We start from the raw sequence: 16656 nt of genomic DNA, 5'->3' as shown, positions 1-16656 counted from the left end.
TTAACTATTTACAAAGATGAGGTTTTGGAGCCTTATTAATTCCATCAGAGTTGATCAAGACCTCTTAATTAATTCATTTTGGATTTTTAGACTACATTATAGAAACATGCTCCTCGTTACGCCATCTTGGAAGAGAAGACATGGATGGTTGGTTGTATGTAATGTTACTTTGTGATGATAGTGGCATGCTATTGAATGTCCTTTTGAAATCCGAGGATTTTTTCAGGAGGAACTATTCTTTCTCTCAATAGGCTGCGAATCATTTTTTAACTAATCCATTATATAGCGATATTAGCTATTTTAGGATGGTGTGATTTATTCAAGAGTTTTTTTATTCACGCCCCAATGATAATGTGTTTAAAAACGCAATGAGAAATGTTCAAACTGCTCCACCTGGTGGTAATGGAAGATTCAGGTTAGTGTAGGCGGGCAGCGCTTGTGGACATGCATATTATAGGACCTGGTTTCCTACTATACGTTGGCCCTGACTGCAGCTTCAGGAATGGCAGCCTGCTTGGAACATCATACTACTTTTCTTGGAATGTATAGTGCAGGGCATTCAGCAGTTTCTTTGCTGTTCCATTAAGAGAGCATTCTGTCAAGCCATACTGGGGTTGCCATCATGAAGTAAGGTGCTTGGGTCAAATACCTTTTTCCTAATCATACTTTCTTGATCATAATGTCTTGGTAATGTCTCTACAATGGGTAATGATTTTGCATTATATACCAATGCATTCTCAGCATGGATCTATTTTAGGCCTCATGGTCCCAGGTTCTAATTTTGGTCGGTCCACTCGACTTCCATCCTTCATAGGATGATCAAATTAGAAACATTGAGTTGTGTAACAATAAACCCTTGTTATTGAGTGCTAAGATACCCATGGGTGAATGTGCCCTTAACAAATACATGTTGATATGATCATGTCCATCAGATCTGTATTTGCAAATCCAACCTAAAAGATTGGAGATCTATTCTAAGACCAGTACGGACCCAGAGGGTGCTACGCCGCTGGAGGCCTGCGATCTTAGCCTGTTTTAACGCAACGGACATGCAGCTCAGCCGCAGACTCACAAATATCTGATCATGCTCGACCAGAAAATTGGAAGCGCATCGGAAGTCTTAACCTAAGGCCCTGAACAAGTGCTGTTTACAACCTGCATAGCAGTGATATTGTATAACCAGCAGCCAGCCTGGGACAATAGTTTGGGACAGTAGCAGAAATGTATATAAGGCTATATCGGCCACCTATGGCACCCAGTAATTTGGCATTTTTCTCCTTACCTTTTATCATGTTTTTTGTTATTAACTCGTGTTACTATGTTGTTTTTCATGTAGAGGTTTTGTACAAGCCCGAAGGTTTTAATTAACTGAGCACTTAATAAGATAAACTTGAAACTTGATATGTTAATGTGTGTCATAGGTCTTTCAGGGAAGAAGAAACATCCAGAGGCTTGTTGCTCAGAAAGGAGTACAACGAGCAGCATTACTGCATTATTCCCCATTTTCAGGTGTGAAAATGGAATGAGGAGCAACACCGCACATGCTAAATGCTGTACCCTGCGCCATCAGTAATGGATGCGATATTGACCTCCCAACAAACTGGGGCACCTTGTAAAAGGGTCCTTAGTGTTGTCACCTGTTACTAACAACACAAACAATTCTTAATTTTGCAGTCAATAAAACAAATCATGAAGATGTAGAGCCTGCAGGCCATACCTTCACCTTGTCTCTTTATCTAATGCAAAGCTTAGCTTGACACCCCACACACGGTAGTGGGTAGCGGCTTTAAATGCAAATGTTTACCCTAATCCTATGGCCTTCACATCTGTAACACATTTAATTAATGAAAACCAAACATGGGTAAAAACAATCTGTCCTGATTTACAGACTCCCTTCATGTTGAAACAGCTGCTTAATGCTCGTCCTAAAAACACAGCTTGCTTCTTTCTGTATTAACAAGCTATTATTGTGAGTGATGTCCCTCTACCAGTGCATACATTGGCTTAGAGTGAATGTCGGGATGTTTACAAAATGCTAGCAAAGTGTTGTAACATATACTGCAGGGCTTCAGAGCTGACACCTCGGTGTTTCTTTTATAAATGTACCCTTCCCTTTCTTCTTTGACCTGTAAAATAGTGCCATTACTGGCTGATCACCGCTAATGAAAGCACAGAATGCCAATTCTCGAGTTTTTTAAGAGATGAAATGGATTCAAGTGTCTAGGGTTCATTATCAAACTATATCTTCAGCCAAGAACGTACTCTACAGAGGCCCATATGTATTTTATCAACAACTCCCTTTTCAGCCTCTAGTAGTCACAAACAATTGTGCATCGAAGTTTAACTTGGATGTGTAAAACGACATTGACAAATGCAAGTTCTGTGATGCCGAATTGGAGTTCACAAATGTTTACTCATACAGGTGGATGGAATTTAGTGTGATAGACAATGCAGGTGTTCGCAGGGTAATGATCTAAGGTGGACATTGAAGGAAGGTGAATCCACACAATGTTGTAACTTTGTGCCTACTGGCAAACCATCAAACATTTTTTAGATAGATTCAATCTATGTTAGGTGTGATTAGCAAGAAACATAACATTGTAAAATATTGGTGAAAACACCATCATAGTTTGTGATAATATAAAGGAAAGAGGTTCTACATAGGTAAAGATTTCCCCTGTAAAAAAAAACAAAAATAGAGTTGCACATCAACACAACTAGAAGCCAATGTGTTTCCAGGTGTTGGGGAAATCAGCTATTTAATGGCTGGACCTATGCATGGAAATCTCAGATTTACACGTGTAGGGTTTTTTGTGAGAATCCCATGATATGAGGAAAACTGTAAACATCACAGCAGGAATCTAGCCGGTCTTAGAGTTCCAAATGCAGGCGGATTATATGGAATCGGGGTCAGAATGTTTAGAAGAGTAGTGCTAATTTACGCACTTTTCAACAGGATAAAATATTCCAAGAAAACATAAAAAGCTGTTTGAAGAAAATAAAGGAAAAATTTCTAGCAACGTTGAAACCCTTTTATCGTTGCTTTCCAGCATGCCTGACTTAAAATAATCACAAACAAAAGATATCAAAGATTAACACGGTGCCATTTATGTGTCTCTTTTTGAATTCCAGAAGGCCAAACCTCCTAATGTGCTACAGTCCTAGTTTAGTCTGTTGTCAAGGACACAACGCGTTTGTTTTGGACTGTTATTCTTCTACATCGTTGTTATTTTTCTCCTGTTTAGATTGTTCGAAATTGTTAAAGCAAACTGCATGCACGTGCTTCTGGAAACACATTCTTGAAAGAACCTTTTCTTTGTATATGATTATATCTTTACTCTACGAGTTTGAATACAGTATTAACAATCCATTAAATTAAATAACCTATGGTCCAAGTAAAAGGTAAATCAAAAACAATATTTGTTTTCTAACTCCTTACATTTGATAATTCTCCCAGGTACGACTTCTGTTGGTGGGGACTTAGTCCCTTCCCTTGCAGTCATTCTCATATGGCTCTACATCCATCCATTTATGTGTGAGTCCCAAACACTAAAGCATAATGTTTGATCAAAGAGACAGTGATGTAAAGATTGTGACCAACCCTTGACTTTGGGTTGGACCAACATTAACCCCTTCCCCGCTCATGACGGAACCGCTCCGTCATGAGCCACGGTTGCCGTGTGCTCATGACGGAACGGTTCCGTCATGCCACGCCCGTTGGCGGCCGCTCCGCCCACGCGGCGCTGTTTCCCCGCCTGTGCGGGGGGACAACGCAACTGGGCGGAGTCATGACGGAACCGTTCCGTCATGAGCACAGCTCAACCGTGGCTCATGACGGAGCCGCTCCGTCATGAGCACAGTGCCACCGCGCTGCCCCCCCGCACCCCCCAGCGCCGCGGCGGAATTCCCGCCGCGGCGAAGGGGTTAAAAGTACCAGTGAGAGATTTATTTTATCCTAGGGGCATATGTATCAAGCTCTTTTCCAGTTCGCAAATGGGCCTATTCTCAGAATCGGCCTGTTTGCCAACAGGAAAAGGCCTTTTGGGATGTAACATCCCAAAAGCGCATTGCAAATTAGAGAATCACAAAATTTGCGATTCTCTATTTTGCAATTGCATTTAAGAAATCGCAAATTGCGATGTAGAAAGCACCTACGTTGTGCGAATATGACATAAGAAATCGCAAATTACCACCAACTGACACTTGGTGGTAATTTGCGAATTCTTTGAAAAAAACACTTTTTTGCTTTTTTCAAAGTGCCACGTGGCACACATGTATGTGCGCCTCATGTGTACACATGCTCATTTCAGGGGTGCATCAGAGTGTCCTTATGACACCCTTGCACCCTTGAAATTGCATTTGCAATTTGTGAGTACCTAATGGGTACTCGCAAATTGCGAATGTCTTCCCATTCACTCCTATGGGCCTCTAGGCCCATAGGAATGAATGGGAAGCCATTCCTTAATTGCGACTCGCGGTCCTGTTCTTTTACAGGACTCTTTCCTGGGTCTTTGTAGGTAATTATATGCATGAGCAAGTGTGCTGAATCAGTGTCCTGTTCTTACATAGGACTCTTCTCTGGATCTTTGTAGGTTCTTATGTGCATGAGCAAGTCTGCCAAATCACTGTCCTGTTCTTTTACCAGACTTTTCTCTGGAGGTATGATTTGTGAGGGTCCATAGGGAGATAAAGCAGTTTATCAAGAAACTACATGTGTATGCAAAGGCCAGATGGACGGATAGCCATTAAATATGATCATATGTAATGATGTTGATGTAATTGTAGGTCCTTCCTGCCACACTCAGCAGCTTAAGTGGTAGTCACTCAGTTATGAATATTTTGGGGACCTGGGAATGTGAAAATGAATTTTATTAGTTACAAATGTGTTTAATAAGAATCATCCGAAGTGCTTTCTTTCCAAAACTCATGTGTTTGTTCTCTGCTGTAGAGCGAAAGGAGGTTCTGCTCCGCCTTATCACATAAACATTTAGCCCAGAAAATGCTCTGGAAAAATATGCCCTCGAAAGAAAGGGTGCATTATTTTCATATATCGTTTCAATTATGCTGTTAATGCTGAACATCGAAATCATTTCTAAAAAGAGGTATTTCTGTGGTTGTCTTTTCATGTGTTGGCAAACAGACAAAACTTTTATTTACATGCATACACAAGTAAACTTCTCTTTTACACTATTGTTGTCAGGTTGACCGCCAATCCCAGTTCATCCAGGGCTACCGAGTAATGTACCGTCAGATGTCAGGTCTATCATCTCCTTCAGCATGGCAGAACATGGATGTCAAAGTTCCCACCGAGAGAAGCTCTATCATAGTCAATTTGAAAAAAGGGGTTACATATGAGATTAAAGTCCGCCCCTATTTCAATGAGTTCCAAGGAATTGACAGTGATTCAAAGTCAGCCCGGACCACAGAAGAAGGTTAGTAACTAGTCCCAACCTGCGGACTGAAACATACTGCAAATAAGTACCTATGAAAACAACACTAGAGTTGATTACAATTGTAAAAAATCTATTTCATTGTTTGGAGGCATTGACTTTAAAAATGTATCTTAATTCCAGTGAAAATATTTATTATTTAGATGACAATTTCTGTATCTGTGGTGACATATCACTGCATATTTATGTCTCTTCAAATATATATTATCAAAATGTATTTAGAAGACGCATGCACATATGTTTACCTGAAGACCTACTCAAGGCTCCTGCTTGTTACTCTGAAATTTCATATTGGAAGTTTAAACTTATATTTCTATTTGATTTGGAATCACAACACACTATATTGATGTTTCGGTATTATGTTGTGAATGGAATAGAGTTTTCAGAGGTTTCAATATTCCAGCATTTTGAGGTAAACATTCATATTGTATTATTAAAGATCCGATGTTCAATTAACTAGAGGTTGATACAGCAATAAAAGAGAGATTTGACTCACTCTAACTGTAAGCACACAATTGGATTGGACACAGCTAAAAGATTGTTCAAGAAATGGTGTGCATAAAAGTCATAGTAGTGAGCATGCACCAGTGATGGTTGTAGATGCGTGCTTTAGTTCCATGAAGGAGGTGGTATACTCCTTGTATAGTATATGTTCTCATGTATATGGATAAGAAATTAGCATAAAGATAGAATACTATGGGTAGGAGTAGATCTCTAGTTGAAAGTGGTCCTATTCGATCTAAATATGTGTCATGGATTCTAGACAAAGCTTAATAATTTGCTGGTGTATTAGGGTATAGGTGTCCGGTATCAGCATGGGTACACAGTTATAATGAAGATCAGATGCTGAGGAGTATGCTAGGGAGGGGGCTCATGGCTGCAACAACACAAGAAGGTGAAAAAATGTTTGATGATATTCTAATAAACATTGGGAAGAGTTGTCGGGATAATCTGTAGCAGTGTCTCAGAAGAGCATTACTTTAAAGGTCATATTTACTTTGTGCATGTGGGTATATGAGACAGAGTTGCTTTTAAATTGTCCAAACGTCGTACCAGGTAGTTAATAGGCATAGTGAAATTATAGCATCCTGTAGAAGAAGATGAATATACTAATTTGCATGAATAGCCTGTCAAGGAGGTGTCAACCCATGGTGTCAGCATGGTCATGTTGCTAATCATATGTGTGGAGATTAAGCATTGTGATATTTGCATCATTGGGCAATGTAAAACGACGGCATGTCAGCATGGATGTAAGGAGGATGGTGAAATTGGTGGTCTGGGATAGACCTCACTATCTAAAGAAGAGGATGTGTCATGCTTTGTAGACTTCATATGAGAAATGCTTCTAAAGGTTGATCATGTACAGAAAATCGTGCAGATATGTACTGAGGGGGGTAGATCAATAATGGGCTATGAGACTCAAGAATCCAGGTAATTAGTTGAGGTCTCGGGGAAACAGCATACCTTGTGAGTGTATTGTGAACCTTTAGTCTTATCTGTGGTCTACAATGGGTCTGTACGTCTACAAGGAGTGGCTAGTTGCTCAGCAGGTTCTCCATGGGGGAAATGCTGTGTTTGCAATGAGTGCAGGCTTCATAGCTTATGTACGTTAAAGTGGCCATCTTATGGTGGCAAACCTTGTCAAGCAATAAGATAATTGAAGGTGAACAACACATTTATTCCATCTATTCTTTTGGTATAACTGGGGACCTCAATGCAAACAGTTCAGATCAAATGTGCAGCATGTGATCGTAGTCAAGTGGGCTATTGGAGGTTTTTTTGCAGTCCATCAACTCCCATGAGCCTGACTCCATAAACAGATAGTGAGTTTCCAGCAACTGAAAACTGTGTACTGATAGGAACAGGCCATGCAGTGGCCATCTTGAAGTGGTTACATTGTCAGTGCCAGTTAATATATGATGAAAGGAATGCACGATATGTGCTTGAGTTTTCTGATGAAAACTGGAAAGGACAAGGATGAAAATTCAAAGGAAATGTGCAGTGGGTAGAAAGGGTGAGGTATACGAAGAATGGTTATTTGTAAGCCTAATTGATGGCATGCTATTTGGTAGATTATAACACTCTTGGTACATATACAGAACAATTATATATTGATGGAAAGCAGAAGGTCTATCATGAAGATTTCTAGAAAAAAGCTTGTTATAACAATGGTCCAAAGGTAGATTAGAATTTTTAAGAAATTGAGTGGTTGGTTGACTGGGGTGTGAGTCCTGGTCAAGCAGCAAACAGAATCCTTGTCAGGGTGAAACACAAGCCAGCCCTAAACTAACCAGGGCTCAGCCCTTTGGTAGCTTGGCACAGAGTCAGTCTTAACTTGGAGGAAATGTATAAAGTATTTGTGCAATAATTTAAACAGTAATAAAGTGAATAGCACCACTCAAAAAGGGTCCAACACCAAGTTAGAAACATAGAATTTGTTTTAATAAATAAAACAATACCAAAACCACAAACATCCAATTAGTAGAACCGGAGATATGGAATTTTAAAGATTTTGATTAAAATAGCACCAAAACACTCACAGCGCCAACTGTGAATATCTGGTCAAGTCTGATTCGACAAAGTCACAAGTTCAGGCCAATCACATGAAGCGTGGGCCGGCTACAGGGTCCCAATTAGGCCAGCTGAACAAAGTACCTTAAATCCTTGTTTGCAGAGTGTATGCTGAAGCAATGTGTCAGTTCTGAGATGAGGCGAGGCTGAGATTCAAGGTCATGCATCGTCGTGGGGGATCCCATCAAAGAGGGCTTGCAATGGGAAGTCTGACATCAAAGATGCATCACACAGTTGAGGCGCTGCACCTGTTCCAATAAGCTGTGATGCAGAGTCCATCATTGTCATTGAGGCTGATGTAGATAAGGCATTTGAGTGCCTGTGCTGAGGATGTGTCACGCAGTGGCGGTTCCGATGTGCTGTGATGTAGGTCTTTGTGACGGGTCCAATCCATGTAGCAGTGGCGATGCCTCGGTTCTGTTCAGGTTTGCACTGCACAGTAGAGGAGAGACTGGTAAAACACTTTAGGCCCACTTCCAAGGCTCCAGAACTGAGGTGGCACCACTTGGCAAGGAAGACTCACAGATATCAGTGTTCAGGTGCAGTTGCAAGGTTGTTGGAAGCCTGTTGCATCCCCAAAGATTCAGCTCAGGAGGCCAGTCAACTAACCCATTCAGTCACTCTGGATTCTGGGTTCAAGGGATGCAGGTCAAGCCCTTCTCCCCCAGGCAAGAGGGCAGCTGGTCAGCACAGCAGGGTAGTAGTCTTTCAGAGCAGCAATTCCTCTTTCTGGCAGAGTATCCACAGGTCCAGAAGTGTACTGAAGAGTTGGTGTCTGAGGTCCAATATTTATACCCAGTTGTGCCTTTTAAGTGGGGAGAAGCTTCTAGAGACAAGCCTTTGACCAGCATATTTAACCCAGGATCACCAGAGTGACTCAAGGGGCTAGTCTGCAGGTCTCCTGATCAGAACCAGAGAAACAGAAAAGGATCCAACCTCCTTGAACCCAGCACCTGGACTGCTGTGAGTTCTATCACCCAAGTGGTGCCACTCCACTCCTGGACCCTTGGAAGTGGGCCTGATATATGCTGTACCAGCCAAGCTATGTTCCTGTGGGCAAAACCAATGCAGCTGGACACATCTTCTCACAGCTCTGCATCAGAACCACCACTTTGCGATGTATCCCTGATGCAGGACCTCGCATCCCAGCCCTTTGAAACAGCCGCTGTGCGATGCATTCTCAATGCCATCTTTGCATCACAAGCCCCCCTTCAATGGCATCCTCAACAATGACCTTGCATCATAGCCCACAGCTCCGTCAAAACCGCGACGCATCCTCAATGCTCTGACCAGATATCCACAAATGGAGCTTTATGCTTTTAGGCACTATTTACACTTAAATCTTATAATTCCATATCTCTGGTTCTTCCAATTGGATCTTTGTCATTTTGGTTTCCGATAATCTATTACATTTGACTCTATTTAGCAAAATTGATGTGGGATTTTCCCTTTATTACGTTTGTAGTGCTGTATAAATACTTTACACATTGTCTTTAATTTAAGCTGTCAGCTTTATGCCAAGCTACCTGAGTGTTAAGTACATTATAATTTGGGGTTGCTTGTGACTTCACCTGGACAGGAGTTGTGGTTGCTGCTTATATGGGGTTTCACCCTCTCAACCAGTAACCTAATTTTCTACACCCATGAATAGCAAACTGGAGATTTCATCTAGTGCTACCTGGCCAGTGACATAATTATATTACAATGCTGTAGCCCGATGGATGGATGGATGCTGCAGCGCAATGGATGGATGGATGGATGGGAAGGGACTGGGTGGGTGGATGGATTGATTGATATGTGCTCTGCCTACTATGTTTTTTGTTTTGGTTACTTTGAGGAAAACACAGCAAGAAAATAACTAATATAGAGGGCGAAGTTTTACTTATGCACACATGTTATGTTATGTTAGGTTTGCTTGTAAAGCACACGTGTCCACCCAGCTGGTTTCTCTTGGCGATATAGCAGCTCCAAAGATTGGCCAAACCCAGAGTGAAAGGTGTCAGACAGCTAAGAGAGCCAGGTCTTGAGGGTTTTCTTAAACTGTTTAAAGTTAGTACACACACTGAGATGCAGTGGAAGCAGATTCCAATGCCCGGGTGCTAAGTGTGAGTAGGAGCACCCACCATACTTAATAGTACAAATACACCGAGGAAGTAACAAGAATTTGCCACTGGATCCAACACACAGAGTAGGTATGTACCACTGTAATTTACGCTACAGATAGAGTATCCCTCTTCCATACAAGGCTCTGTGGACCAAACAAAGAAGTTTAAACACAGACCATTTTTTGATGGGCAACCAGTGGAGAGATCTGAGGGCAAGCAGGTGGAATATGACTAATTAGCTGAGCTGCGGCGTTTTGAACCACCTGCAGTTTGGAAGACAGTACTTCATTCAAGGCTACCATTAGGGCATTCCCATAGTCCAGGCAGCTAATTATGAGGGCCTGGACTAGGCATTTCCATTTCTGCAATGGCAGCCACTTGAAGAGCTTCCTGAGGAGGCTCATGACTCCAAAACAAAATACGCAATCACATGTTCCCTCATAGGGAGATTTTCATCAACCAAGATTCCCAGGTTTTTTTCTATTGCTCTTTGGGTGGGAGCTGGGCCCAGGCCCTGAGGCCACCAGTCCTATGACCACAAAGAATGAGCATTTGCAAAGAGCACAATCTCAGTTTTGCTTCTGTTTAGCTGGAGGCACTTGGACTGCATCCAGTAAGCGATCTTATCCATACAGTTCCGGAATTTCTCTTTAGTAGAGTCTAGATTGAGTAAAGTGTTGAGTGTCATCTGCATAAGAGATGACCTCAAACCCAAATGATTTTATCATTTGGGCCAGAAGGGCCACATTCATTTTAAAAAGTGTGGGGCTCAAAGAAGACTTTGTGGCACTCCCAAGTCCAAAGCTATGGTTTGAGAACAAAATGACTCTAGCTGTACCGCATGGGTGCGCTCACTCAGAATATTCCTCAGCCACCTCAAGGCCTTCATCCGACATCTATCTACTCTAGTCTTTAAGTTAAGACTGAGTGGGAGATGGTAATGAAAGATGCAGAAGTGTCTAAAAACCCCAGCATTGCTGAGTGCCCGTCATCTAAGGAGAGCCTTGTGTTGTCTAAGACTTCCACCAATGCAGTTTCTGTACTAAAAGAGGCTTTAAAGCCTGATTGTGTGGGATCAATTATGGAATAACTTTCCAAAAAAGCTTGAAATTGGGAATTCACAAGCATTTCCATAAATTTCCCAAGAAAGGGCAGTAGCGAAACGGGTCTGAAATTTGCTGATACTTTAGGGTCTACAGTGTTTTTTTTTATATGTGTTTGACCCTAGCTGATTTCTACTTAAGAGGAATTTTTTCCAGGCTCAGGAAGAGGTTAAAGAACTGGCATAGAACTGCAATTGCTATGTTAACATACCAAGTTTGTTGTTGGAACTGAACTTTAGCAATTCTTTTGACAGTATAATTGGTCATTTATAGAAAAATAATGCTGCCAAAAAGGAATCTGTCCTTTTTTGCTGCATGTTGACATATTGCTAATTGTGATCTTCACAGCTGCACAACATTAATCTAAAACGTGTCAATGATGTATTTATCAGTCTGCTTACAATTCCAAATTAACTAGTCCAGTTAGTTTCCTTGGCAGCAGGCGGGCAAATCTGATGACCTCTGCTAAGCCATTCCAAAAAGTAGCACTCAATGCCATCCTTTTCATCATGCTGGACTTCAAAGCTTTGGAAGCAAGTGTCCTCTGTCTCTTAAAGACAAGAGTATCTTTCATCATCTTCAGTAGGTGCCTGAAAGAGGATTGTGTCACTGTATGTCGATGAAAGGAGCCACAGTATTACATCAGTATTGTCTCCCTATTGAAACAGAGGCACTGTTTTTCTAAATTGAACAGATTTATATGCTACAGAAAACATTTTCCAGTTCAACTTTCAATAAATGGGTAATATAATTGAAATCTGTAAATAAAGGATTATATGTCCCTCCTTAATTTTCCCAGTGAACAAAGACATTTCAAAAGGTATCATGCAATGCCAAAATGAAGATTTAAGATCTTTTGTTCAGATAAAAGAATATTTTTGGCAAAAATGATATGTGTGTATCCAAAGGTTAAAGTGAAGGTATAGATAGATATTAAAATATGGTAAAAACTAATGTTTAAAAGTCTCTGAAATTCACCAGTTCATACTTTACTGATGACTTCATACAATCATTGTGACACCATCCTATAGTTTCTGTGGACTTGAAGCTAAACCTGTGCAGTGTTCTTGCCAGCCAAACAAGTGAGGATCTCACTAAGACCCTCCAGCCCTGCCCCTGGTGATCAGGGTGGCCTCACCATGCCACCTTATATTGTTTTAAGTCACCTTCAGGACACATGGACACTGTGTCTTGTAATGACTGCCACAAACCTATTATTCAGGTTGTGGCGAGACAATCATGATTGACTATACCCCTCAAAAAGGGTCAGTCAGAGCATATCTGGACATCAATAGTCCAGATACAGATATCACTATCTTTTTAACCCCTTCGTGACTACCCAACCTCCTATTTAAGTGTAGAGTTTTCAAAAAATGGCTGAACAGATTTACTGCAAATAACAAAAATCACACTTTATGACTAAAGTTCCAACTTTTTGCAAAAGGTGGTGTAATGTTTTATTGCATTTTTTTCGGGAATTAACATGGGAAATCAATGTTTTGGCACCGCCCGCCCCCATGTGCTTAGCCACCATTTGACCGATCACCCCAAAACTTTCCAAGAAGGAGCTGAGGTGGATAAACTTTTTGGGGAAGTTTCATGAACATTTGTCAAATGTTGTCAAAGTTAGTGAAAATAAATGGCCTTTCCTGTGGAAACTCTGACTTGACTACACAATGGCATTGCAACTGTGTAATATAGACAGACAGACAGACAGACAGACAGACAGACGGATAGACAGACGGATAGACAGATAGATAGATAGATAGATAGATAGATAGATAGATAGATAGATAGATAGATAGATAGATAGATAGATAGATAATGGCATGACATTTTTTCTATTTGTTTTAATAAATGGTATTTAAACAAAACCAGAATGTCAGGGGTTACATTTAGGCAATATTGTAAAAACCACAGTGAAGAGACCTTGTAACCATAAGGTGAGTCAAGTTATTGTAAAATACAGTATGTGAGGCAGTAAGCAATGATATTCTCCTGTGAATTCCACGCTCATGTAGTTGTAAACAGGAATTTCAAATGTGCACTGTAGGAATAAATGGGTAAATGTGCGTTTGTAACATGATTTTTTCGCCCACATTTATTTTTACTGGTGTGTGTGCGTGCGTGTGTGTATTACATCACTGCTAGTCGCAATTAAAACAGCAGGTGTTTAGCTGTAAGAGTCGCTTTCCACACTGGAGAGTTTTCTGCCTGTCCTTTTCTAAATTGATTTAAGTTGCTGACTGCCTACTTCTAACTGTCTTTTGCTGAAGTTAAATGAAGATTCTCTAAAAGTAGAAATCACTTTGTATCTCTCTAGTCAACCTGTGTTTCCAGTCAGTAAGGGAGGAGTGACATTTCCATTTGCACTCCTCCGCAGTGGGGCCTGTCAGCTGCGTTTCCTCTCAGGAGGCCTTATTCTGCTCTTGAATATCTGCGGGGAGAGTAGAAGGACTCTCCTAATCTAAAGATATATTAAAGTGACAATACATGTTCTCTGCTGCAGACAAAGGCAACTATTTCAGTCTTTATCTGGTGGTCTTTATCTATTCTTTATCTGGTGGTGCTGCCAAGAAAAATGTTAGCAGTTGTTATAACAACTAACCGCTTCCTTTACGCCTGCATAGCCTTGGAAACCTGCTTCCTTTTGTCTAGGTTTTTGCTATACAAATACCACATGCATACAGTAGTTGAATATGCTGACTATTATGTGGCAAATAATGAAAATGGAATTGAACCTTCCATGTCAGAGTGAATGTGTGGAATAACACCTCATGATGTTCCAAGTAATCTCACAGTGTAAACTTGTTTAGCAGTAATTTAATTAAAAAATATATATATATTCATAAGGTGGGTGATGGATTGTATCACATACTGGTAATGAATATTACTGTTACTCTTAGCTTTCATGGTCACAGGCATAACCAAAGGGAGGGCAGTGACAGAATGGCTCCATGAATCCTAGTTTCAGCCTCCCACTTCACAGTCATTGCAGAGTATGGGATATGGCAGGTTTTTGGTGCCATTGAGTTCATCTTTCAATAGGCAGTCCCTTGACGGGACTCTCTTAGAATGCCGTAAGTATCACCACAAACTCTGGTTACTAGAAGCAAACTTTTATGCCTGAATCTGGTGGCAATCTCAATGCTTTTCTAGCATCCAGCAGAATTTGCTTGTGCTCAACAACTTCTTCATTATCTGGCAAGCAGCATGTCAAGTCGGGTGTAATGATGACCAGCAACAAATCTCTGCATTCCCAGGGAATATGCTGAAGTTGTGCTACGGTGAAAATTTGATCGTGTAGTAGCTTTCTTCAAGACATTATGCTCTGGTTTGATCTACTTAGCAGTGCCTGATAAATTCAAGAAAAGGGTACACCTCACAGGATAATCTCTTTAAGCTCTTCTTAATACTTAGTAAATGAACATTGCTGACCACCGGGACTAGGAAATATAGGTATTTTTGTTAGTTACAGAGTTCTGTAAGTGTCTTAGGGCCTCATGTAGGAAGCCAAATACCGGTCGGTAACGGCCGATTTTCGGTAATTATACCGTTACCGACCGGTATTTTGGCTTTTGGTATGTAGGGGGACAATTTCTGTATTCGGAACTTACCGAATCGGTAAAATTACCGATTCGGTAATTTTGTCGATTCGGTAAATTCCGAATACAGAAATGAGATGTAGGGGGAGTGTGTGGGTGATGTTTGGAGTCGGTATTTACCACCAACTAATAGTTGGTGGTAAATAAAGTATGGATGGTGAAATGCATTTCATAGCGCCTACAAGTGTGCAATGTGGCAGACATACATGCCCTTCGGGCATGTATGTGTGCCACATGTGCACACATGGCCGTTTCAGGGGTGCAACAGGGTGTCAATGTGACACCCTGCCACCCTTGCATGTGTTCCCCCCATTACCGAATCGGTATTTACCGATTCGGTAATGAGGCATACCTTCCCATCAATGGGAAGGTATGCCTCATTACCGAATCGGTAAATACCGATTCGGTAATTACCGAATTATTCCGAATCGGTAATATTTACCGACCAATTACCTACATATCATTTACCACTTCATAAATACCGAATCGGTAAAATTCGGTATTTATGAAGTGGTAAATGTGTCCCTACCTACATATGGCCCTTAGGGTTTGGCACCAACTGTTACTGTATGACTCCTGAGACCTGGGTTAGTAAGGGAATTGCCAGGGATATCAAAGACAGACAAGAGTAGAAGTTTCTATCTGTGGCTTCCCTAATTTGCGTGCATGGCGGCGAGAGCTTACCCATATAAATTTGACATGTATTCTGCGACTTGATGTTACTACTATCTTTGTCTCTAATGGATAAAAGGTGGAGTCCAATTCTTTCTAAATGGTAACCTCTGACCTGTAGGTTTATTCACTTGAGGTGATGGGGAGTGTCGTACTATTGAGAATTCTATTTAGCCTTTACAATGAAGTAAATGTAGACGTAAGATTGACAATGCTACTGGTTTGAAAATTGCAATTACAATAAATACCATAACCTACAAATCATATAAATCATAGGAGCTAAAAGTTTAATTGTTTCCAGATACATAGTGATAAATAAACACAAACAAAGGCAAACGTGCAGCATTTGACGTTATGCAGGGATATTATTTGATTTTCTGCCGGATGGCAGCTTCCCAGCATGCCCTTCTGTGGCTTTACTTTGTCTGATTTTACAGTACACAATATCACACAGAAGAGAAACAACTAAAGACAATCTAAACGTAACTTTCACCTCACATTCATTTTGGAGCGTGTCGCCCTCATCCGACTCTTCTTCCCTATACAACAAGCCAACTCCCTCCAGCAGACCTTGGTAGGGTCACCCACTCTGAAAAGCCTTCCTCCACTCCCTGCTCCCAAACCTCTCACCCATGCTCATTGTCGAGAGGTATGTGGTAGGCCAATTTTCCCAATTTTAGTATGAAAATACCTACACACACAAATCAATCTGGTTTCTGAAATGAGTTGCTATCGGTTAATAAATATACCAAACCTGATGTTTTTCAGCACAAAATAATGTTTGGTGTGTGTTAGGTGGCAGTTACCATGCACAGCCTCTTTTCATTAATGCGGTTGCCACTGATGAATTTCTTCTTTGCCAAACATAACTTGATAAAAAAAAAAAAACAAGCGGTGCAATAAATGCATGTGTCAATCTCACATTTAATACATTTAATGGCCTTATGCTGATATCTGCTTTAAAAAACTCTTCAGGAGACTGCTACAGGAACATTGTGCAGGCTCTTTTTCGTCAAGGACACATGAAAAAATCTCTATATTGTAATAGAGAACTGATCTATTGCACTGCAATCTATCGGAGAAATAATCTTTTAAAAGTCAGTGTGCTATCTTAGAAAACAATTTGGAGGAGTGATGTGGGCACTTTTAA

At 40.8% G+C, this 16656-nt stretch overlaps 1 protein-coding gene across 13 annotated transcripts in view; it reads left to right on the top strand.

Moving 5' to 3' along the window:
* ROBO2 (roundabout guidance receptor 2) overlaps positions 1 to 16656 on the top strand; it is a 746476-nt gene that overhangs the window by 622756 nt on the left and 107064 nt on the right. For all 13 annotated transcript variants that reach the window (XM_085623038.1, XM_085623035.1, XM_085623037.1 and 10 more), the window contains exon 14: positions 5201 to 5432. In XM_085623038.1, the coding sequence (XP_085479164.1) occupies positions 5201 to 5432 (232 nt within the window). The remainder of the gene's footprint in view (positions 1 to 5200; positions 5433 to 16656) is intronic.

This window comes from Triturus cristatus, chromosome 8 (genome assembly GCF_964204655.1).
Source record: "Triturus cristatus chromosome 8, aTriCri1.1, whole genome shotgun sequence".
Classification (NCBI taxonomy): Eukaryota; Metazoa; Chordata; class Amphibia; order Caudata; family Salamandridae; genus Triturus; species Triturus cristatus.
The sequence above is the reverse complement of the archived record's forward strand: the minus strand, read 5'-3'. Positions and strand labels throughout refer to the sequence as shown.